The 26,159-nt window shown below is 33.3% G+C and overlaps 1 protein-coding gene across 4 annotated transcripts in view; it reads right to left on the reverse strand.

Moving 5' to 3' along the window:
• Positions 1-25,155, reverse strand: part of LOC144966514 (uncharacterized) — a 33,606-nt gene extending 8,451 nt beyond the window's left edge. The window contains exons 1-5 of one of the 4 annotated variants that reach the window (XM_078903139.1): positions 25,062-25,155; positions 12,747-13,080; positions 6,051-6,190; positions 4,292-4,449; positions 331-522 (exon numbers count right to left, since the gene is read on the reverse strand). In XM_078903139.1, the coding sequence (XP_078759265.1) occupies positions 331-522; positions 4,292-4,449; positions 6,051-6,190; positions 12,747-12,978 (722 nt within the window). In that variant the 5' untranslated portion in view covers positions 12,979-13,080; positions 25,062-25,155. Of the gene's footprint in view, positions 1-330; positions 523-4,291; positions 4,450-6,050; positions 6,191-12,746; positions 13,081-25,027 lie in introns of all 4 variants that reach the window. The other 3 variants (XM_078903136.1, XM_078903137.1, XM_078903138.1) reach the window with 3 other exon arrangements.
• Between the last annotated feature and the right edge of the window lie 1,004 nt (positions 25,156-26,159).

Raw genomic sequence — 26,159 nt, forward strand, 5'->3', positions numbered from 1 at the left:
TTCGAATATCTTCTTCTACAGTAATTCGGCAAAAACAAAATTATTTTAAGGAACAGTGTGAAAACTGCAACCAGACTCCAAGAGTATAAATCATTTCAAAAATGCAATCGACATAACTTAAAATATGAATTTGATGATTAGTTTTTTTTATTGATATATTTATTCTCGCTCGCGAAGTTCCAGGTTTCAAAGTTTTTGTCAATTTAAAAATAATTTAAATCGATGGATATTTGAAGGACGAGTTTTCTGGCCAAATTTTTAAATACGTCTTTTTCCAGAGTATAGCAGTTAACTGGTTAATCTATGTCAAAATGCGAGACTTACACTTACATGTTTGCTGTGCTCACAGCTTTAAAGATGTCTTCATTATCACGTGATAGTTGTGAGAATCCTATTCTATACGTTGATCGGCCTTTGCTCACTTCATATTTGAATGGGATGTAGATGTTTGCAAGCAGCATGAGAAAAAGCACAACTGCACTTATGGCTTTAGGTCTGTGAAGAACGGTCCAGTCTTTCGACCTAAAATAGAAGAGAAAAGTCTGTGTCAGCCTAAAATATGAAATGGCACTAATTTAGAAAACTGTTTAAAAAACTCACTTCTCTGTGACTTCATAATTGTGACCCGGCAACTCAAAATGGTATTATGTCGGAGTGAAACAGATGTAGAAAAGTAAACTTTAATTTCAAACAATCAGGGCAGAACAAGAATAATCTCTTTTAGATTATTGCAATTTAAGAAACTGTTTTTCGTTCTTCTCATTCAGAGCCATTAGGCTCGTGGAGCCTAAGTTCATCGCGCTTTCCATAGCGTGAAACGGACTGTAGCAATTGCTTGCTACCTTTTGGAAAGGACTCGAGTCTATCGCAAAAATACTTTCCGCCAGATCTAAAAGACCCAGCTACCCAATCGCTCACCCAGACAGAATACCAATTTAAAACGGCGGGTCACATTTTAGTCAAATTGACTGTAATGCCTCTGTTGTGTTTCATTAAATCTGTTTTGCAATCTTTCTAGTGTTAGCGATCTTGTGCCATGGTTCATAATTTAGTGGTACCGGTTGTTAACAACGCCACTACAGCATCATCTCATTCGTCTATAGTGTTTCATTCATCCTGTTTTGCTGATAAAAGGGAAACCCGAAAAATCCATTTTATCTGTTTTCGTATAGTCCATCCAATTTCACATTGTTACAAATTAGGGATCAGGCACTGGCATAAGATAAACTTCTGAAAAATTGTGTATGAAATCTGGTTTTACCAATATGCTTCAAAGATGCAATGTCAGTCAGAGCAATGGAAAACCCGTGAAGAATCAGCCCCCAAAAAAGGCACAGAGAAGCCACTATGTGACAAAGATCATGCTCGTCAGTTTTTGGGGACATGAAGGGTATCTTACCACTATCTTCAACGAACAAAACACAATGTACGGAGAATACGACTCACAACTTTCGATACGGTTCAAAACCCAGAGAAGCTTTTGCAGGACAACGTCTCACCACGCCACAGTGTCAACTACAGATACAGTATATTGTATGTTTGAAATCCTAACTCATTTTTCTTACTCATTTGATTTGGTCCCTTCAGAATTTTATGTTCCTTACATTGAAGAAAGACCATAAAGGCAAGTATTTTTAAGATGAAAAAAAACACAAAAACGTTAAGATGTTTTAAAAGACTGGTTTAAGGCAAAACCCAGCACTTTTCAAGGTCATGGGAAGATAAGAAAATCCAACAAGTTTAAATGGTGACCATGAAGATAAATAACAGTAAGTGTGCAACATTTCACGATACTCCAAACATTCCCTGGTAATCAGAGCAACAATTAATATTTGATCAACCCTCGTATATATTATATATTGCAACAATAGAAGAAAAAGAAAATTACTTCTAACAAAAGTTATCGAAACTATTGTCACTTTCCAAGACATTTTTTCTTTCCATAACTGCAGTAGAATTCGGACTATTATTTATAAATTATAATATTACTTTTAAAATCTCACTAATGTCTATGTTGTCATGAAGACAAAATGTACGCGCTTAGTCCATATGTGCCCGGGAAATTAGACGTGATTCATTATTCTCTTTAAAATAAACCATAGGATTCTTTATTTGTTACCCAGAGGTGCTTTATTTTCACGCGGGGTCTCTTACTATTATAAAATTTCGACATTTTAAATTTTATTAAAAGGAACATTTTCCATATGCAATATTTTAGGTCATTTTTATTTTCAAAAGAATCCAATTTTACCCCTTCAAACATGGGTAGGCAATTGGTAAATTTAAAAAAGTCCCTATGGGATAGGTCAGTTGATTCATTTTACCAAGGTGTCAGATTGTTAAATTGACATCTTTGTATATACTTTGTTTATTGCAACCGTGTCATAGTCATTATAAGTTATAATGTAACTGGAGATAAATGTTGATATTATCGTGTGGCTCTATCCCCTCATCAGGGTTGTATAAAGAGCGCCGTTGTCTATTTTACATTTATATTGTTTTGTAACCCCAGTAGAAGTATCCAGTATTATTAATAAAAAACCTGGCATGTTATGAGTTGTGATTCCTTAATTGTGTATCTAATGGTGTTTACGGTTCGATCTTTTGACATATTATTGCTAAACATGTACAACGGCATGGCCCTTAATGTTCATTCCCACACCTTACTAAATGAAATCATTAGAATTGGCTATTTGTGAATTATCGTAAACCATAATGTTCTCTTCAGTTAGAACAATACTCAACCTCAGCCATGTCAAAGAAAATGGAAATTTTATGTTCCTTCCCAAAATACCATTCCGCTGTGGGACAATCAATCACGCGTGACCGCTAATTCCATTCCCAATGTTCATTATTAAGCATGTTGGCTGAAATACATTGTTAATTGCGAGAAAGAGCCAATTTAATTACCAATGATCAGTCAAAGAATTATAGTGGTACTTTTTGAAAACTTTAATGCTGAGCGGCTTATAAACAATTTTTTAAAAATTGATAATGACAGGAAACCACTATGTTTTAGAACTGTACTGGAAGAGTAATATTATGTGATATGTTATCGTCTCGAACGGGATTATGTCGGGCCAAACTAGGTCCAAAGACATTTTAAAAAGAATAAATGTCTCTACTACAATAATGAGGAATTTTTGTTGATTAAAAAAATCTAAGACAATGTTCCTTGTCTATAAAGAAATATAAAATCAACGCAAATTTTACAAATTTGACCCTAAAATCAATTTTTAGCACAGAATCGGTTTGAACCGATGGATAATGTATGATGTTAAAAAGGAGATGAATCCGCTATCTTCAAAGCTTGTTTATTGATTTTGTATTATTAGTATATTGTATTAGTAGTATAGTAGTAGTAGTACTAATGGTAGTAATAGTAGTAGTAGTAGTAGTAGTAGTAGTAGTAGTAGTAGTAGTAGTAGTAGTAGTAGTAGTAGTATAGTAGTAGTAGTAGTAGTAGTAGTAGTAGTAGTAGTAGTAGTAGTAGTAGTAGTAGTAGTAGTAGTAATCGAAGAAGAAAGAAGAAGAGAAGAAGAAGAAAAGAAGAAGAAGAAGAGAAGAGAGAAGAAGAAGAAGAAGAAGAAGAAGAAGAAGAAGAAGAAGAAGAAGAAGAAGAAGAAGAAGAAGAAGAAGAAGAAGAAGAAGAAGAAGAGAAGAAGAAGAAGAAGAAGAAGAAGAAGAAGAAGAAGAAGAAGAAGAGAAGAAGAAGAAGAAGAAGAAGAAGAAGAAGAAGAAGAAGAAGAAGAAGAAGAAGAAGAAGAAGAAGAAGAAGAAGAAGAAGAAGAAGAAGAAGAAGAAGAAGAAGAAGAAGAAGAAGAAGAAGAAGAAGAAGAAGAAGAAGAAGAAGAAGAAGAAGAAGAAGAGAAGAAGAAGAAGAAGAAGAAGAAGAAGAAGAAGAAAGAAGAAGAAGAAGAAGAAGAAGAAGAAGAAGAAGAAGAAGAAGAAGAAGAAGAAGAAGAAGAAGAAGAAGAAGAAGAAGAAGAAGAAGAAGAAGAAGAAGAAGAAGAAGAAGAAGAAGAAGAAGAAGAAGAAGAAGAAGAAGAAGAAGAAGAAGAAGAAGAAGAAGAAGAAGAAGAAGAGAAGAAGAAGAAGAAGAAGAAGAAGAAGAAGAAGAAGAAGAAGAAGAAGAAGAAGAAGAAGAAGAAGAAGAAGAAGAAGAAGAAGAAGAAGAAGAAGAAGAAGAAGAAGAAGAAGAAGAAGAAGAAGAAGAAGAAGAAGAAGCTTTGAATCGTAAAAAGGAACTTATTTTTCTGCGATTCCTATCACAAGTAATCGTTCCATTTACCTCATTGGGAATGCAACGACTAGAAATCGTTGTACCGATACCAAACAGTTGAATATGTAGACAGAACGCCGACAGGCAATTCCAACAAACGTGGATGAATACAACCGAAATATGGTGTACACTTCAGAATCAAAACAACTGTCAGCCAACTTGCAAATCTGTGGATTGAATAGAGTGCAGAAGTGAGAAAAAGCCTCCAACCTTGCCAGGTTTGTGCAGCCATTTATCTATTCTTCTTTTTCTTCTTTATTATAATCTTCAACAAAATAAAGATTATGACCTATCTATGCATAATTATTTTATTCTTTTTTTTGTTGGAAAATTTTCTTACAAAATGTTAACTTTTTAGAACATGCGTTTTATGAAAGAATCGAAAGCCGTTGAGGGTGTAAGTTCTTCCAGTTGGGAGGTCGCTCCATTCATTTCTTGTTCTCGGGTAGAAAGAAAATTTTCTTTCGTTTTTGGTGCAGAAGATAGGGATTAAGATGTTTTCGTCCTCTGTATCGATTTTTTGAAGTCCGGGTTTGAACTTTCTAGGGAGTTACGTTTTATCTTATCACCATAAGTTTTATTTTATATAGCATCGATAATCTGGATCTTTTTCTACTTGACCCAAGAGACTCCCAATTTAGCTCATTAACTCACTCAACCCTAACACCGACTATATTCGTAGTTTACCCGGTTTACTTTTCCCCCATGCCTATTTTTCTGAGACATATTATAGGCGTCGTATCATATGTTTTTAGTTTTTACATGTTAATGGCAGTTGAATAAAACTATCTTTGTATATGCTCATTTTTAATACACTTTTCCCATTTTGAAATGTAGCACAAATCTATAGGATTGAGTGAGTTACGAATGTCACTTAGGCTTGAGATGAAGTCATACCGGCCTGTTGCAAATCTGGCAGCTCTCCTATGCACCATAACTACCACATCAAAGTGTGAGGTTCCCAGATAATAATGGCTTATTCATAAAGTGTGTTAACTCATTTTCATCGTATTTTAAATCTTGCATTTGAAAAATCATACAATTGCACTCGAATAAATAAGAAGTAGTAGATTAATAACAGTGTTGGTAAAAGCAACGTTCAACTGACCCAATATAATTCTTGGAATTTATAACTTTCGATTGATCTTTATCACAGCGGAATATGGTAGTCAGGTAGAATAGTCTGATACAGACCAAAGAGTGTATCTGTTTGTGTTTTTTATTTACATTTTTATAAAAGATAATGAGTCACTTAATTTTATGACATTCAACACACTAAATGATGGACACGTGTTAGTTGGGGTCAACCCAGCATCACATTAATAAAGTTGAGCTTTTATAAGCGCAATATCCACTAAACGTGCTCAAAGCGCTTTACAAAGGGTCCCAGACTAACAGCAACGCTTTACATAAAGAACGAGACATGAAGCCTGTTAGGCAATAATACAACTTTTTTTCCGACAGAGACAACGCTGTTAACGGCTAGGTACTCATTTTACAAGGTGAGAGAATGTGAGTAAGAAGTCTTTTCCAAGGACTCAACTATGCGCCGAGCGAGGTTGGAACCCAAGACCTTCCGATCCGAAAGCGAGTGGCATACCACAAGACCACATAGCCGCACAAAACATTGGATTGGTATTTTCCGTCCGACTCGAATCCCAGTAGAGACGCTGGCGTTATTTCTTGTGTCCTTTAGTTTTAATGGATGTGTCCCGCATAGGCCTTTAGCATACGCATATTTACTACTGAAGGTAAAACCTTCACATACCTGATAAATTGACAGCAAAGAGACGTTGTAAGCTTCCGCCAGGTTGAGCGTTACCAAGAGACCCGTAGAAGAATTCCACATTCCTCGTTTCATGAACACCAGTGCACTCACCACTAAGAAAAACACTGATATTGGTTGGCCTGGAATAGGAATATATTATCATACAATAAAAAGCGAGTACATTGGGACGCTAATTTAAACGATATTAATCCTATATTGTTTCCATTTGAACTTTAACAATTCTCTTATTTATAGCACTGTTTCTTTAAAGATATAACATTGATCTCTTTCTTTGAACTCCTCTCATTGAATCCTATTTATTATGAATATGGTGTGTAAATGTCTAGAGGTCTACTTCTTTTCTGAAGTTGGAATGCTGAAAGAGGAAATACGACGTCGTTTTATACATACAGTTATATAAAATTGCCAAAGTTTTGACCACGTTGACCATAAAACACTTTTTACGTACTCCCATGTAACATTTACAAGGAGACAAATACAAAATTAATTGTTAACACACATTGTTCTACAACCTTTCGGTGTTTTTAAAATTATAGGGACAGTTAATACATCGGCCATTAATATCACTTCAATAATGCCATTGGCAGGGAGCTACATAACTTAAAACCTGTATTTGATGAATAAGTTTATAATTGTTATGTATTTGATTGTTCGTTATGTGATATATGATCATAGTTATGATTATATCAGAGAATATTTGACCTGAACCTTTTTGTTTGTTTTCACAGCTTGTCAAAACGCCTTTGACCTAAGCCATCCGTACTATAATATGAAACCATCATCCAACCAATCAATTGTCGGAAGGCATTTCTTTATCAATTTTATTGGTAGCCGAATATTTTGGAAGTAATGGATATATTTTAAAATATTCAAAATCGAAGGAAAGTCTTATGATATGTCTTAGGTTTAGTTTAAATTGAATTTAATTCAAATATATTTATTTACTGCCGGCATATGTGTACACATCCTTTAACAACACATATAGAGAAAAAAATAGATCTTAATAAAACTTTGAAGACAATTTATCAAAATATATCCTATAAAATTCAATAAACATAATATCACAGGTTTAAAACAGAGTGCTTTTGTCCAAAATAGAGAGATATAGTAATACGGTCCGTATAACGTATGAGTTATACATCAAATGACGATAATCACATCATGAATAATTTTGATATGTAGCGTTGGAAATAAGTACGATCTACAAGCAAGTGCCAAGCTGATGGAATCTTCTTGGGGACATATAATTCACATGACATGTCTTGGCGTCAAGTGTATCACAGCTCGGTCATTGCAGAATTAAAATACACCTGAGTCACTGACATGTTTACTTTCAATATAAAAATACACGATGATAATATATTGTTTTGATATTTTCTATTGGATGCAATGAATTCAAATATGTAATATTTAATCGATCGTATTTTAAATACTAGCTTTTTCTAATTCGAGTAAGTTAATGTCAATTAAAAGTCAGCTTTTGTCAACTTGCTGCTGTCCCTCAGGGGGGAAATCAATGTTGTTAAGTGTATGGATCATAATCAGTATAGACTATAAGTGCTATATAACATAAATAATTAATACTTTTCTTTTTTTTAACTCGTCTGAATTCGATTCAACACTCGGTGATCATTCCGCCATTAATGCCATAATTCATTTTCTTGTTGATGTAGTATTAAGGCGTCAGTGGCCGATTGATTACGATGCCTTGATCACTGTAAGATTGTCGTGACATCAGGTTGGGGGGGGGGTGTCCCTTCAAATTGTGAGCCGGGGATTGCTTTTAACTCATCCCATTATGGGCCAGTGAGGTCAACTCTTGCAAGGTTTTCTTTCTGCCTGTCTATTGCCCGTAACCAAGTTGCTTTCAAATCTATCCTTGTCTTGGAATCTTTGATTTATCGTTGATCCTAGATACTCCGTTGTCCATATGAATCAATCAAACAAATGCTCTATTTTTGAAGAGGCGATAGAGCATAATGGTGTTTCTTAGAAGTGTGTAACCAGACCCTCGTAGGACAAGATATAAATTATGCGTAACAGGGGAATGAACGAAGAACACCATCTTCTTTGACGATAAGAGCATATTTGGGTTTGAAACATAAAGCATCATAGCTTTAGTATCAGACGTCCAGTTAAACATTGTGAGTATCCAATCCCACATCTAGGGAGTTTGGAATCAGAAGGAAAGCACATAGTACATCGCGACTATCCTTGTTCCCTATTTAGATGTCACCGAATGTGTCCCACCAAGTCAATCCAGCTTCGTAGTATTTTTGAACTCCTGCATTTGGAGTTTCGGACGAGTTCCCAATACCGATGAGCTACCTTGAGAAATTTATATTTATTGTACGTAACGTGCACTTATTTGCAGGTCTGATAACCAAATACATTATGGGCTCATTGTAGTAATGGAAATCTGAACAAATGACGAAAAATATTGTCCATTACAACAATGTTATACTAGGCACATAACGAGGTTCGGATGTCAGACCCACGTCTATTATACCCCATTGAGAAGGATGAATAACGTTTTAAAAACAACTTAACTCTCAAATTTCGTACTTGGATTGTGTTCACATTAAACTAAACGTTTGAAATTTGTTTCACATTGACATAATGACAAGTTGAAGCGGGGGTCACAAAAAACCCCCCCAAAAAAACAAAACATCACGACCTTACAACAGGGCCCGTTTTCATAACGCGGACTAGCGCTTAGTCTCTGACTTTATGAAAAAAAATCGGATTTCATGTGAGCTGACAGTCCCAGACTAAAATCACGACACCTTCGGACTAAGTTTGGCCAAGTTTTAGTCAATTGCTGAGGCCAGACTTCAATCTGTGTCTGAGACTAGTTACTAGGATACATCATGGCGTCGACAAGATAACAGCTATTTATAGATTGAGAGAGCTTCAATTCAGAAGGAAAGAACGTCGTTTGCGAATGACAGAGGCAAAAAGTGTCCAGTTGTTATTGAAACTGGCTTAAAAAAACTATAATATAACTGCAGATTGTCGAAATTACATATTTTTGTGAGTAAAAACTATTTAAAAAATTGAATCTAATCGGCTCGCAAGTTGTGAGTAAAGAGAGACTCGAAATCGCAGTGTTTGCGTCAAAGAGCAACTCAATAACATTATTAGAAAGGATAGTAGAGACAAAAGTCATTCTGCTCTCATTGTAACTGACTGAAATAATGTGATCCATCAGAACAAACTTTCTGTTTTGTTTGTTTTTGTTTTGGTTCAATTCATTTGAGTTTCAATGAAACTTTCATTGTCCTAAATATAGAATTGACAATCGACCATGGACATCATTGTAGTCTACTGGCCTAGTATAAGACTTTCTTGTCAGCAAGTGACTAAAATCTGTTCTTATGAACGGTTTTTAGTCTCCGACCCCGGCTTTAGCATAAAACTGGGTGTAGAGGGACGTTGATTAAATCTTTATTCAGTGCTTGTGAGATATCAGTCTTCATTTTTTTTCCAAAGTACATCGGTTTCGATTTCGTTTCCTTTCGTTTCTTATTTCTACTTTAATTTTACTTATTTTACTAGTCATATGATGGATCAAGTCATGTGACTAACACACCTGCTTCCGTTTGATTTGTCACCAGACCTTTAAATTGATTTTTTAAAATCCCAACTCAAGCAAACAAAATCAAAAACAAACAAAACGGAAAGTGTGTTTCAGATGAAAGATACTTTTAAAACATTATTTCAGTCAGTCTCAATACCAGTAGAATAACTCTCTATTATACTTTATAATCGTTTTTTTTTTCTTCAAACCTGCTTCGAGTTTCGGGTGGAATTCACACTCAAAACTCCAGAGTCCGATCAGAGTAGTTTTGTATATGGAGTATCTACTCACAATTATTTATAATTTTGACTTTCTATGATTTTCTCATAGTTTATTTTTTAAACCACTGCCAATATTAACGGAACAATTTTTGCGGCTTTCCTTCATAATCGACGTATTTCCCTTCCATATCGAAGCTATCTCAATCTCACAACAATGGCTGCCATTTTGTCGACAATGAAGGAATTCCAGTAACTAGTCTGAGACTGAAGGATGTGGTCCTAATCAAAACAAGTAACCAAGACTTTGACCAAAGGGGGCGTGATTTTAATCTGTGAATGTCCTGGTATATTCAAATAAGAAGCAATTTTCACAAGTCCTTTACCACAGTCACTAAGTGCTACTCTTTCTACATAAGAACGCGCCCAGTAGTAAACCAATAAGTTTGTGGTGATGGTCAAAAGGCAAAATAAAGGTTTGAACTTGGAAACTCGAATGTCTTGAAATCACTTCTTTGTGACTTCAATCCAGTAATTTTACGCACAAAATGTTTTGTGGTCGATTTTAATCTAGATAACTATTCATATAGTATCATTTCTTTGGCGCGAGGTAGCGTATTAGAGGACCTCCTATTTTGCAAAGTGAACTGGGTTTTGACCACTTTTGAATGGATATAATATTTTCACTGCTAGTATGTTGACTCCTCGGGAAATTGTAAATGAATCGCTTATGAAATGGGAAAAATACGGACGACTTGGAGATACATTTGTTACAAAGCCCTGCTATGAGATTAATTCCTAACGACTGTTTCAGACATGGAACTCATTGACGTATCCAATAACAATACATACTTTTATTCCTCGTGATGAGCATGAAAAAATGCGTTACGTTAACACAGTCACGTCACTGATTTTTAGATGAAGTGTCCGATACTGCGTAAACATCACGCATTGTCGTGGCGGTACTCTACTACATTATTTCTGATGACCGTTTCTTGCTAACCAACAAGAAGATAGAACGTCCAACAAAACTATCTGATGATATTTTAAATGAATATAATATAAAGGCAAATCTTCAGAAACAATTGAGAGCAGGAAAGGACTGTTTTGTAATTAGCTTTGTATTAAAGTACATTTATAGGCCTGAATATAAATCATTGATTTTTCTTTTAATTTTCAATGATAATAATAATAATAATAATAATAATAATAATAATAATAATAATAATCATAATAATAATAATAATAATAATAATAATAATAATGAGAATAATAATAATAATAATGATAATAATAATAATAATCATCATCATCATCCTCATCATCATCATCATCATCATCATCAAAATGAAAATTATAATAATAATGATGATGATGATGATGATGATGATGGTGATGAAGATGATGATAATGATGTCGATGATGATGACGATGATAGTGATGATGATGATAATGATTATAAAATATAATAATAATAATAATAATAATAATAATAATAATAATAATAATAATAATAATAATAATAATAATAATGATAATAATAACAATAATAATAATAATATAATAATAATAATAATAATAATAATAATAATAATAACAATAATAATAGTAATAATAATAATAACATTTAATTTATCCATATCGAGCTCCAAAACCTGCAAAGTCTATTATATTTCTTCGTAACAGAACAGAGGTAAGTGATGTTGCTTCTCATTCGTTGTCCAAAAATGATATTAAAATATCCCAGAGAAGTTGCAGGATGGTATAACAAGAGACACCAGCATAATACTTTTAAACTCCAAACTGTGATCTGTAGTATTTCAGTACTCGTCATTTTTCTTTTGAAAGTTTATCATACTCTCTTTTATCAATTATAAAAAAAGATAGATTTACGCGAAATTCGTTTTTATCATACACATATTTTCATTGGCGAGAAAAGTTTATATAAGCAGCCAGACGATAAATAATTAAATCATACGTCTGAAATGTTACCACAATTAAACCCAATTAGTCAAATTTATGTATACGATTTTTCCCCCAAAAATATATTGAAAATATTAATTCCACGGGTGTTTTCATAAACGAAGATTTTGGACGAAAATCTCAAATTTTGAAGTGGTCTTTCGATCCCGCATATTTTCCAATGTTTCAATTTATTTTCTAATGTCTTGAATCGTGAGTCGATCCCATGCATTTTATTTTGCATTGACTCATTTAACTCTATTTGTGTGTAAAACGTTATGACACCCTTATAAAAATAAATAGAATATGATTTCTGCTCGTACTGAAAATTATGTAGCATTGTTAGAAGCTGTAAACTTCTTCCAGACGTCGTCGCTATCGGTCATTTGTAACGTTTTTCAACCGGATGCAAATCTGGAACTTGATATCATGATTTTCTACGAGTTTGGTATAACCGACATAGTTTCTTAACCAAATAAATAATTTAAAAAAAAAATTAAACTTAGCAAAGCAAGACTTAACTAAAGGTTTAGTTTGGGGTTTTTTGCTTGTAAATATTTGAATATATTTTGGGGTTCTACTTCGTATTGAAATAGCGTCGTAATTAATTCCGTTTTTTTTTTCTCACAACTTATAGCTCTACATTTTTATTGATTGACATTCGTATTAATAGCGTAGACCCCTAGATGCATTTTGAGTTTTATTTTCATTTTATTTAGCACATTATTTTATGAAATTAGCTCTATATCAATATATTTTATAGCGCCTATTTATTCTTACTTGAAATTCATGTTTGTCAACCCAATTTCCTTATGGAGGAATAAAGTTTATTTATTTATCTATTTATCCATTCAACCTCGTGAGAAAAAAACAAACCCTAAATGATCTTATCTTCAAATGGAACACCAAACTTACCAATAGCTTTAATCCAAGTGAAAACATGGGTATAGTAGAGATATTCATTTCGGGTCATCGATCCAAAATTCACACTTGTCTTTGTCACGGGAACTCGGATCGTAGTAGTTGTGTTCATTTCCAATGGCTCTATGATTACTGTCGTGGTAGTGACGTAGAGGCCGTCGGTAAGGTTAGAGGTCAATAATGCTTCGTAGAATCCAAATGTATTGTTGGGGACTTGGTTAGACATTGTCTATTGTATCGTATAAATGTTTTATTTTTTAATTGATAACAAGTTAATACAAAATGATAATCTTCTATGGTAATTCATAGGATCAATCTGTCATTATGTCTGGCGACGATGAAGAAAATTGATGAGAAGAAAAAAAAAAGACAAAATGGTCTGTGAATTTATCTATTATTTTTTTTAGATTAAGAAAGAAACCAACTCTAATAAATATAGGCAAATATATAACTTAAATATTATGTTAAGCTTCTACTTCAATCTTAAGCATCAGATCCATCACGATACATTACCAAATGAGACAACTGATCACAATTAGAAATCTCTAGTTGTGGTCTAACAAAGTGGTGGTTGTAGTTGTTATAAAATAGAGAACGAGATTTTGTAGGACGAGTTAATGATTTGGAGAACAACGTATTCAAATATAAATTGAAAACAATATTTATGTTTCCTTAGATCGGAATGATTTGAAAATGACTCGTTTTCAAAAGGATATGTTTTCCTTGCACTCTAGTAATATAATTAGGTATTCAAATGCTAAGTTGCGAGGCATTGTACATATTATACTATTGGTAACTTTTAGAGTCAATGAATCTTTCCCAGAACTCAGCTCCTAATAAACGATGACAATTTAAAAAAATTCAATTTGAGAAATGAATTTGTTTACTTAAAAACAGAAACAAATAAATGATTAGGAGTTTTGCTGTATTTCACCAATAGAGCGTGAGCATCACTTTTCTAAATTGCAGTCACGTTTTCATTACAGTTATAGATATCACCATTTCATATACACTGATTGTCCGATGCCACAGGCGCCTTTAAAATGTCTAAAATAACAATGAAAAAGTGTGACCTTTTGTGAAATTATATGGATGAAATCAAAGGAACGACTGTCATAATCTCTTAATAACTGTTTATTGCTGTTATGGATCAATTTGAGTTCGGTCCTTCATAATTTTTACTAAAATCTTAAAGTCATTAAATGTTCATATTTTTGATGTGATAGATTGCACACCTTTTGAGCGTTTGTTGCTATTAGATTTTACTCGTCATAACTTAATCTTGTTAACTAATCTAGATCTACCAGCAAAATAAAGTTTTAAACATGATAGTCATTTAGTTGGTGTATCTAGTAAGCTGAAGACCGAATTAAAAGAAGGATTGGCTTAATATATGGACGACCTTGGGTCCACTTCGGAAATATAAACATTCTAAAATCATTTTATTTATACCGTGCTTTTAATTAAGTAAAAAGGTCAAGATATTGCCCACCGGATGTAATAAGTAACTTTTTTTAACGTCTGCTTGATGTATTATGTTAGTGAGAACTAATAACCCAACTGGCGATCTAAAAACAATGACAAAAAGCAGAGTGAAGTCAACTGCATTCTTTATATATTTACAATTTTCTATTGCTCGATGTACGTACTTTTAATTTTTTTTACTAAAGTAGTGAATTGTGATGTTTAGATACAGTTACTCTCATATTGCTATCAACAGACTGTGTCTACTGATATACAAGTCTGATATAATGTCGTTTTTAACCAGTAAATTGCCGTACTCTGGGAAGGCACATAATATATAAAAATATGGCCAGGAAATTCGTCCACCAAATTATATCGATCGATTTTAATGACTTAAAAACTCTCAAACCTGGGACCTTGCGAGATGAAAGCTTAAAACTTTTAGCTCCACGCTCTTTTCAAATCACAAACAGTGTAGAACGGGCATTTGTATCAATAATCATGATGATTAAAGAGCAAGAGAAGTACCACTGAGTATCCGGGTGGCTCTATGCTAATTATTATTATAGTTGTTATTATTATTGTCATTATTATTGTTATCATTATTATTATTATTAATATTATTATTATTATTATTATTATTATTATTATTGTTATTATTATTATTATTATTATTATTATTATTATTATTATTATTATTATTATTATTATTATTATTATTATTGTATCGGTGGTAATACGATTGTTGTATTTTTTGTGTGGTGTATCAGTTTATTTTTTTGGTTCCATTTACCATTTTTTCCCACTTTCATGCATGTTGTCATCAAAATGTTGATTTATTGGCGAAAGCCTAAGACTGAATAAACTTTGAAGCTAATGCGTTCGATCGCTGTCTCCTCTCTCAGCCAGGCGGTAGTTGACGTATCAGCTCGGTCCCGGGTTTGGCCCACTGACACCGTGTTAATTGTTTGTTATCTGCTTTCATTTGGTACTTCTCTAATCCCATTATTTCTCATCACTCTTTCTGAACCCAATTTTTAATTATTTTAAAGTCCGTTCCCTATTGTAATCAGTCTAAAACAGGACTGTGTCGACAGTTTTACGTTTACATATTTGAAATCCGATCACCGAATTAATTTCTGAGCTTGTTTGAAAACAAACAAACTTGAGCTTATATATAGCGCAATATCCACTAAATGTTTGTATTGGACAATATTTTGCGTTGATTTTGGATAACAATTTGACCATTATCATTTTGGGTTATGAGACTTCTAAACAACTGGACATTGGGACGGATCCAATGCTACGGGGGCCATACACACAAAATCTCATTGTATCCACTGAAATTTGAATCAAGACTTTCCAATCCACTGGCAAGTGATTTGTCACAACGTCATTGATTAGTCTTGACGTGACTTTGAACCATGTAGGGAAATCCCTGTACACACATCAGTAAAATATTTCCTGACGGAATGCACGCGGAGAATAATCATAATTATTATCGGGTGTGAAAAGCTTTGTGTGATTATGTGATTGCTTTGTGTGATTATGTTATTGTGTACATGTTTAGTCTCTTTGATACGGGTTTGATGATAAAATAAGAATTGAAAAGGGTAGCGATGTGCTTGAAGACAAAATAAAATAAAAACTTTGAGGTGAGTGGGGGATCGAAATGGGGAACCAACAAATATGGCTTTCTCCTTCTCGCCGTGAAAGAAACTATGACATAGTACTTTGTACTTTACACCCGTTAGTTATATGTTTGCTTCTTTGTAAGAAAGGATAAGATAAGATAAGATATATTTTATTGATCCTATGTATCAACTTTCAATTTTCACAGTGGATCATTGAGGTATATATTATCTTATCTTACAAAGAAATAAACTCATACGCGGAAGACTGATAAATTAAATCTAACTTACATAAAGCGTTTCTCTCACCACCAGAAGGATAGTGGGGTACTAGTTGGGTTCCAGACGTGTTTGCTGGATGGCATCAGTATCATATTGGGACAAAAGCCCAGACGTTTTAGCATTGATGTGGAAGTAATTTACATTATGATTTACAAATCTAATCATCAAACGCGATTTCAGAGCCATAACATTACTGGAAGGAGATAATAATAATAATAATAATAATAATAATAATAATAATAATAATAATAATAATAATAATAATAATAATAATAATAATAATAATAATCTGTCGCTATAATACTATAATAAACATATCGCTTTCATTATTAAATTTTTTTTTCTCTCATAATCTTTTGCGAATTTTGCCTAGTTCCTAAATAAGTTCAAGGACCGAAACGTCAATTGTTCTGTATTATTTCAATGTATATGAGTAAAATTTACTCGCTCTTTTTTATATACAACTATTGCTCTTGTATTCTATCATATTTTGAATAACAGAGCAAGAGGATTGATCTTAATAAACTGGACAATATGTATCGAGGCAAAGAATTTTTCTCCATTTTACCAGAAAGATAATCCTGTCGAAACCAACGGGTCGGTCACTGCATCAGATTAAAATTTTGAATTTCGAATTATGGAACAGAAACAAAGTCACACGAGTTAGTGAAATAATAATATGAGAACTAGATATCTGGTAAAATTGTTCAAGTTAATTACCTAATCACGAAGCGGTCGCCACTTTCACCTGCTATCTATGACTGGTTTGTTCAGCTTTGCCATAATATCGACTTGCATCCTCCTCTCTCAACGGTGACTTCATTCACTTAATCAACGGCCCCAATATCCGTCCGACCAGGACACGCAACATATCATTAGTGAAATCTAATAATGAATGACAGACTTTCGACAGAACATGGGTTCTAAACCTGTAAAAAGGTTTCTTCCGTTGGGTCCAAAAATAGTTCCATTTGTTTTGCTCACAGAGCAAGGATACACACTTCGTACCTATTTCTTATATAACTTGCGAACGTAATAAATCGGGTTTCTGAATAATGTTTAGACTAAATTATATGTACGGTCATAGCTGTTACAGGATTACGTTTAAATTGTTATGTTATGGTATCTTAAAGAAGTTAATTAATATGTAAACATGTTATCCCTCTCGCCCTACATCATGCGTATATCTTTGCCCCATTCCATCCCGGTCACTCCAGTCACAAATACACACCGTCATTATCTCAATATGTGACCCACCATATTAGCTTGGTATTATCTCGGAATGAAGTAGAAAAATGAAGAAAATACATTTTAAATTCAGAACGAACAGAATAATTAAGAAATGTAAATCATTTGAACATAAAGACACAAAACTCACTCTTTCTCACTGAACTCTGAAAAATCACGTATTTTAAAATTTGGCCAGAATCTGGTCCTTCAAATATCGATCGATAAAAATAACCCTCATCTTGCCAAAAACTTTCAAACCTGGGACTTGAGAGGTAATTACTTGCATTACACCCTGTAACTGACGTATGGTTGTTTGCAGGTCTGATAATATTAATTGTTATGGGTTCATTATTGCAATGGAAATACTCTCAAACCAACGCAAAATATCGTCCATAACAACAATATTAATTCAGGCTCGTAATTGCCTTCGGTTAACATATTATAATGAAACAATGTGGGGTAAAGGTTCTTTTCCAAAAACTCAACAATGCGCTATCAGAATTATTATTATTATTATTATTATTATTATTATTATTATTATTATTATCATCATCATCATCATCATCATCATCATCATCATCATCATCATCAGCATCATTATTATTATTATTATTATTATTATTATTATTATTATCATCATCATATCATCATCATCATCATCATCATCATCATCATCATCATCATCATCATCATCATCATTATTATTATTATTATTATTATTATTATTATTATTATTATTATTATTATTATTATTATTATTATCATTATTATTAATATTTTTTTTTCATTATCATTATTATTAAAATTATTTTTATCATTTTTGTTATCATTGTCATTTGTTCATTTATTTATTTATTCATTCATTCATTCATTCATTCACTTGTTATTTATTTATTCTTTATATTATTTTTGTTCTAGTTTAATTTTTTTCTCCCATTTTATGACCAAGCCGTAAACTTATCATTTTATTGATAGATATAAAATTCCGTAATGTTTGCTGATGTTCATAAATTTTATAAAATAGGAATGGATAAACTCTATGTAAATTTAATCTTGTAGAATGCAATGTAGCTAGCTCTTTTTTTTATTATTGTAGACTAATTGTTTTATTGTGTTTTATCAGTTTTTTAAGTAGTTGTCAAGGCAATAAAATTGATTCGTCGTCGACCTACAGCAATGGGGTTAGCATGGATATGAGTCACACTATTGATGTTATGCGTTTAGCCAAAATAAAAACTGATAACATCCGCCTGCCGGATAAAACTTACAAATACGCAAAACTGTGTGCAACCTTAAAATTATACTCTGATTGATAGAATTTAGTGAGAACAACTCATAAAATGGCTGGCTAAAACGATAACAAAGAGCTGAGTGACGTGAGTTTCGTTCTTTCTATAGATAGTATGCGCTTGGCTAAGAAGCTCACAACATTGCCACCCGGAAGTATAACGGATCAACACACAAAACTATGTGTAACCTTAAACGTTTATAGTCTGGTTAATACAGTTTAGTGAGAAGTACTCATAAACGCGGATGGCAAAAAACAATAACAAAGACCTGAGTGACGTCATCTTCGAACTATCTATAGCATTCTTATACTCATGCTTTTTTTAAAGTCCGGATATGAACCCAACCGATATCCACTTGGGTATAAATTCCACAGAGAAAGTCTATAACAGAGGCATGAAAGCAAAACGATAGAATTCATTGACAGCCTGTGGATTTCCAAATGATATGAGTTCAAAATTTTAATTAAATTCCAAAATGGGGGCCGTACATTATTTGTTAGGGGAAGCAAGCTGTCTCCGGTCCTTTGACAGCGTCTGATCAATGATAAGTTTACTGAGAAAGAGCTTGGCGATTTCACTTTGTATCGATCAATTGCCTACAATGTTCTACTACAATTAAAATCAATAAATCTATACTTTAATTTTTTAAAAATAGGGTTGGATATCAACATTGTTCCCAAAAGTCAATGTTACATTTTTATCATCGAGCACAGTATTACTGCCAAATCTATTGCTTTTTTCCATCCGCGTTTATGAGTTATTCTCATTAAACTGTATTAACCTGACTATAAACGTTTAAGGTAACACATAGTTTTGTGTGTTGGGCTGTTAAACTTCCGGATGGCAATGTTGTGAACATCTTAGCCAAGCGCATTCTATCTATAAACATGATTTGTGGGGCGGATTGCATCGGGTAATAGATAGTATGCGTTTGACTAAGAAGCTCACAACATTGCCATCCGGAAGTATAGCGGACCAACGCACAAAACTGTGTGTAATCATGAACGTTTATAGGCAGGTTAATACCGTTTCGTGAGAATTACTTATAAACGCGGATGGAAAAAAGCAATAATTAATTAAGAACCTTTTTTTTTTAAATTTCAGTCTAATTCTATTACCCGTTGAGTCAAATTAATACTAAGAAAATCTGCTAGGTCGCAATACTTAGTCCTTAATTTGACTTTTGGCTTTCATTGCGAGTTCTTGATTTTACACCATGTCAGCACACACGTAACAAACAAACAAACAAACAAAATGATGACGTAATTTTATATGGAAATGGCGTTGTTAAGGTAAACATCTTTCATTCTTCTTTGGTGTTTAATTCATCTTATATTGTTGACAAAGGGGAAACCCGAAACATTTTCTTTCTTGATTGAATAAATTGAGACTTCCATTTCATTTCCTATTTTTATTTATTTTATTCTTCGAGCTTAAAGCAGCAGCATTTTTATTACAATTTATTGAAGAGATCAAAACTTCGTATTTCTCATCATTTGATACAAAACTTTCTTATTTTTACTCGTTTCTCTCCGGAATAATACTAGATTGAGTCGGTGGATCACATTTCTTTGATGGCCTCACTGATTATTGTGCGGCTATGTGGTCTAGTGGTATGACACCTGCTTTCGGATCGGAAGGTCCTGGGTTCGAGCCTCGCGTCCTGCGCATAGTTGAGTCCTTGGAAAAGACTCTTTTCTCACATTCTCTCACCGTACTCAGGTGTAAAATGAGTACCTGACCGTTAACATTGTTGTCTTTGTCGGAAAAATTGTAATATCGCCTATATTGTTTTTTTGCCACCCGCGTTTATGAGTAATGCTCACTGACCTGTATTAATCAGAGTATAAACGTTCAAGGTTACACATAGTTTTGTGTGTTGGTCCGTTATACTTCCGGATGGCAATGTTATGAGCTTCTTAGCCAAGCGCATACTATCTATAGACGTTTGGGCGCCCGGTTTGACCAAACATTGATAATAATGTCCGTTTTTCCCCTTAGATCCCTAATTCCAATATTTAGGATGGTTTTGTTCTTTTTGTTGTTGTTGTTTTTGTTGACACATCGTGTTTGATTTGACTTTACTGACCAAAAATATTTAGAGGCGACAAGTTCAGTGCATTTCTTTTCCACACATTATGACTAGATCTAGTAAATGTCGTAAAACCATTGAGTGTTGTGAATTATTAAACTAGGTCTATTTTAACAGATATAACTTTAAGCTAGAAATTCTACATGAAAACATATTTTGTTTCTAAAGCGCTTAGAGCACGTTTAATGGATACTATTGTACTATATAAATGCTCACGTTTATTAAAAATTAAATCGCCAAATCAAGCAATGCCTAACTGTTTCGGAGTTTGTGCTGTATAATAATGATAATATTATTGCTATGACTTAAGTCAATCTACAAAGTGAGAAAACAAACAAACACGTCCAGCATTTAACTATTTCGTAAAGCCAGCTTTAAGTGGTCTTTCAGAGACGAGCGTAGAATTCGGGGGTTTCCCTGATGTCATAGAAGCTTTGAAAACTTTTGTATTTTGATTGATTCGTTGACTGATTAACTGATTAATTTATTTAATGTAAGATTAACTGACCAATTGATAATGATGATAATTTTTGGTGTCGAATTGCCACAATCGTCACAAATTGAAAACGAAATGAATATGTTTATGTTGTGTATATCGCACGTGTGAAAGAAAGAAAGAGAGAGAGAGAGAGAGAGAGAGAGAGAGAGAGAGAGAGAGAGAGAGAGAGAGAGAGAGAAAATAAGTAGGAGTGAAATATCTGTTCAATCTTAGTTATCGTTTAACATTATAACAAGTGTAACTAAATGACAAATTGCCATATTTATGGACAATAAAGATCTATTATTATTATTATTATTATTATTATTTTTCAAAACTGACATAAAATCAAATTTATAGCCGTATTTGATTATGAAATTGTATTCCATATTTTGTTATCAGGATTAATAGTAGTAATAGTAGTTCAGAACCATTAGGTCATGGGGCCGGAGTTTATCCCGGTTTATATAACGTGACACGGATAATTGCAACTGTTTGTTACAATTGTGGATAGGACGCTGGTCATTTGCAAAGGATCGTACGCGAGATCAAATAGATCCACATACCCAATCACTGTTGGGTGGGGAAAAAGAAGGGGGGCGGGGGGCGGGGGGGGGGGGTCAAAAATTTCTCGTCGTCACCAGGGGTTGTTATTGGTCTCTCTGCGTGTGAAACGAGTGCTCTACTACTGAGCTATTGGAACTTCCTATCAGAGTAAAACAAAAACCCTCTATCAGAGTAAAACAAAAACCCTCTATCAGAGTAAAACAAAAACTTCCTATCAGAGTAAAACAAAAACCCTCTATCAGAGTAAAACAAAAACCCTCTATCAGAGTAAAACAAAAACCTTCTATCAGAGTAAAACAAAAACTTCCTATCAGAGTAAAACAAAAACCCTCTATCAGAGTAAAACAAAAACCCTCTATCAGAGTAAAACAAACACCTTCTCTCAGAGTAAAACAAACACCTTCTATCAGAGTAAAACAAAAACCCTCTATCAGAGTAAAACAAAAACTTCCTATCAGAGTAAAACAAAAACCCTCTATCAGAGTAAAACAAAAACTTCCTATCAGAGTAAAACAAACACCCTCTATCAGAGTAAAACAAAAACTTCCTATCAGAGTAAAACAAAAACTTCCTATCAGAGTAAAACAAAAACCCTCTATCAGAGTAAAACAAAAACCCTCTATCAGAGTAAAACAAAAACTTCCTATCAGAGTAAAACAAACACCCTCTATCAGAGTAAAACAAAAACTTCCTATCAGAGTAAAACAAAAACCCTCTATCAGAGTAAAACAAAAACCCTCTATCAGAGTAAAACAAAAACCTCATATCAGAGTAAAACAAAAACCCTCTATCAGAGTAAAACAAACACCTTCTATCAGAGTAAAACAAACACCTTCTATCAGAGTAAAACAAAAACCTCATATCAGAGTAAAACAAAAACTTCCTATCAGAGTAAAACAAACACCTTCTATCAGAGTAAAACAAAAACCTTCTATCAGAGTAAAACAAACACCTTCTATCAGAGTAAAACAAACACCTTCTATCAGAGTAAAACAAAAACTTCCTATCAGAGTAAAACAAACACCTTCTATCAGAGTAAAACAAAAACTTCCTATCAGAGTAAAACAAACACCTTCTATCAGAGTAAAACAAAAACTTCCTATCAGAGTAAAACAAACACCTTCTATCAGAGTAAAACAAAAACTTCCTATCAGAGTAAAACAAACACCTTCTATCAGAGCAGAGTAAAACAAAAACCTTCTATCAGTGTAAAACAAACTATTCACTTCCATTATCCAGGTCGATATTTCACGATTGTCCATGCCATGCCTTAGGAAGTTTTAAAAGACACGTTCCATTTAATCAAATAATATTAGCATTAGCATGGGTTAAATGCATTTATGAAATCGCATCTTATAGCCACGGGGTTTCCTTTGGGAATGTGATAGAATGGTTTTTTAGATTCGTATAAATTGAACGTTATTTCTAACTTCTCTGCAGTCATGTTATTCACGCATGTTTCTTCCGCCCTAAGCAATGTCTTTCTCTTAATGTTGACTTGCTTCTTCTCCCTTATTATTTCTTTGAATACCTTAATGTGTATACATAATTCTTCGAAAATAATTTGTGTTTAACTTTGAAAAAAATAGAATTACGAAATAAGGGTCTTATATTTACAGTTCACGCAAACAGGAGATATTTTCATTTGAATTCAAATGCCAACAACAACTGCACTTTCGACAGACTACAAAACAGTCGGGGTTAGTTATGAGGAAATATTATGTTATAACAAGTTTGACCCAGTTGTCAAATATGACTAGGAACTTTCCCTTTCTTAACCAGACCTGTCTAATTGAAAAATTAAACAATTCGTAATTTTTAGGAGATAGAAATTGTAGTCTCTAGAGTTAACTTCAAAAATCAACAATTTGCTACCACAACGATCAAATCACGATTAAAAACCCTTAAAATAGTGTCGTCTGGCATCAAACCATTTTCAAGAACATTTAATGACACAGAGATGCTCATCAAGTTCTGAAAATGGAGCAAAAAATTTCCTAATTTTACGAATGTTTCTACATAGTTGGCAGGTCTGCTTAAGCCTTTCCTTACCAACCATAGGACAATCGTCACATTTGTAGCAATGCAACCGACAATTTTCACATTCTGATCTCTTGTACATCACAAAATTTAAAGAAATGCTTTGCTTACAGCAAGTACTGGATATAGAAATTGTAGTACTGGATAAAGCGGAAAAGTGAACGGCAGGCAATTCCCAAAATTAAGTCAACTATAAGACCAAAAGAAAAAGAAAAACCTAAGGCGAGTCAATAATATTTGGGTCACCAAAACATTGAGTTGAGCAATGTAATTTCTAATGCATGACAAGACCTCAAACTAGTATTATTCTCATAAGGTTTGAGAGTTTTTGCCAAAATGATTTTTGAAGGACTGGTTTTCTGGCCAATTTTTAAAAAATACGAGTTTTTTTTTCAAGAGTATGACAGTTAACTGATTAAAATGTCTTTCAATCGGAATAAAAGATTTCTTGGTTTCCTGCTTTTTAGAAGCCGAACTTTGATCCTCTTACAAACTGGAAAATGTCCGGAATTCCAAAATGCAAGAGTGCAAGGTTGAAAAAAAAACAACTCATTCACAACGACAAAAATAATGCACTAATGTATCATGATAGATAAAACGAGGTTGACGTCATAGTTATTATCATTGCTTTATGCCAGCCACAGTGGTGCTTATATCTCACTGAATTATTAATTCATAGCCTGAAACTGCCCTAAATAACGTCACAATTCAAGGCGGCGATCACCAAATTAAATGAAATTGAAACATGGGTTATTATTTGTGTTAGCCCATCAGAGCCATTTGACCCACGGAGACGGAGTTTATAATTTTCCCAGTTTCTATGGCATGAAACGGACAAAAGCAATTGCTTGCTATCCTTTGGATAGGACTATAGACTGTCAAACTGTACTTTCCGCCAGATCTAACAAACCCAGCTCCCCAATCACTGCTGGGCAGACAGGGCAGTCGGGGAAAAAAATCTCGACTTCACCCGGGGATCGAGCTTGGTCCCTTTGATCGTGAGGCGAGTGCTCAACCAACCCTAGCTATAGGGACCTCCTGTTAGTGCTTTAAGAGATAAATGATCCAGTGGGTTGTAATATTGACTCTAACTCACTATTCAATTTCGTCTTTTGATAGTTGTCACTTTCTATTGTGACATATTTTTTGTACAGTGTTAGACTGTGAGTTTGAATTACATGAGCTCTTTGTTATTATTTTACTTGCATGCTAGTCACAAATGGAATTCATTTTTACTGAACTGTGTTATATCAATTCAACACTAGTTGCGACGGTATTGAAGGAAGTGAGTGTCCAATGATCAAATTTCGGAGCGCTTGGCTCTCCTGAAATATATAAAGAAAAGAACATTAACAAAATATATTGGAAAGATATATAAGTTCAGCTTTTATAAATCTCAAGAGGATGACAAGATTTCAATCCATTTTCGGGAACTAAACAAATATAAATATCAAAACAAAATGCAGTACTATTTGGATATAATCACCTATTATGGATTCATCGAACAAATTTTAAAAAATAGATCTATAAATACATAATTATCATCCCTTGCAGCTTGACAGCATTATTTTAAAGGGAATCGTTTACTAAAAACAAAATTGGCTAATCATTAACTGTAAAATACAACCCTGTGACGAATCAATTACCTCATTGTGGAGAAAGGAAAGGTAACTAATGGAGCAAACTTAGCGCAATTTGGTATTGGTAAAGTTCAATTCGCTTAGTGCAAAGAGATATTATGAAAGAGTCAAAACGACGTACACAATAATCAGACATATTAATAATAATAATAATAATAATAATAATAATAATAATAATAATAATAATAATAATAATAATAATAATAATGATAATAATAATAATAATAATAATAATAGATCTTTATTGTCAATGGCAATTTGTCATTTAGTTACCCTTGTTATAACGTTATATGATAACTATAACATTGAACAGATATTTCACTCCTACTTATTTTCTCTCTCTCTCTCTCTCTCACTCTCTCATTCTCTCTCTCTCTCTCTCTCTCTCTTTCTCTCTCTCTCTCTCTCTCTCTCTCTCTCTCTCTTCCTCTCTTTTTTCATGCGTGCGATATACACAACTTAAACATATTCATTTCGTTATCAATTTGTTACAATTTGTTACAATATTGATATTAGTTAAAAAGGATAATTAAAAAACAATGATATTATGCTCCTTTGTGCTATGAAGCTTACTAGCCGGAAGTGATATGATTTATATGTAATGTTTAAGTGACTGTATCACTCACTCTGAATGCCATTCTTAACGCTTCTTTGAATTTAACGATCTTATTACCGCTCTCAGTGTTAAGTACAA

The sequence above is a fragment of the Berghia stephanieae genome, chromosome 2 (assembly GCF_034508935.2).
Source record: "Berghia stephanieae isolate SIO BIC M18660-M18661 chromosome 2, UCSD_Bste_1.3, whole genome shotgun sequence".
In the NCBI taxonomy this organism is placed as follows: domain Eukaryota; kingdom Metazoa; phylum Mollusca; class Gastropoda; order Nudibranchia; family Aeolidiidae; genus Berghia; species Berghia stephanieae.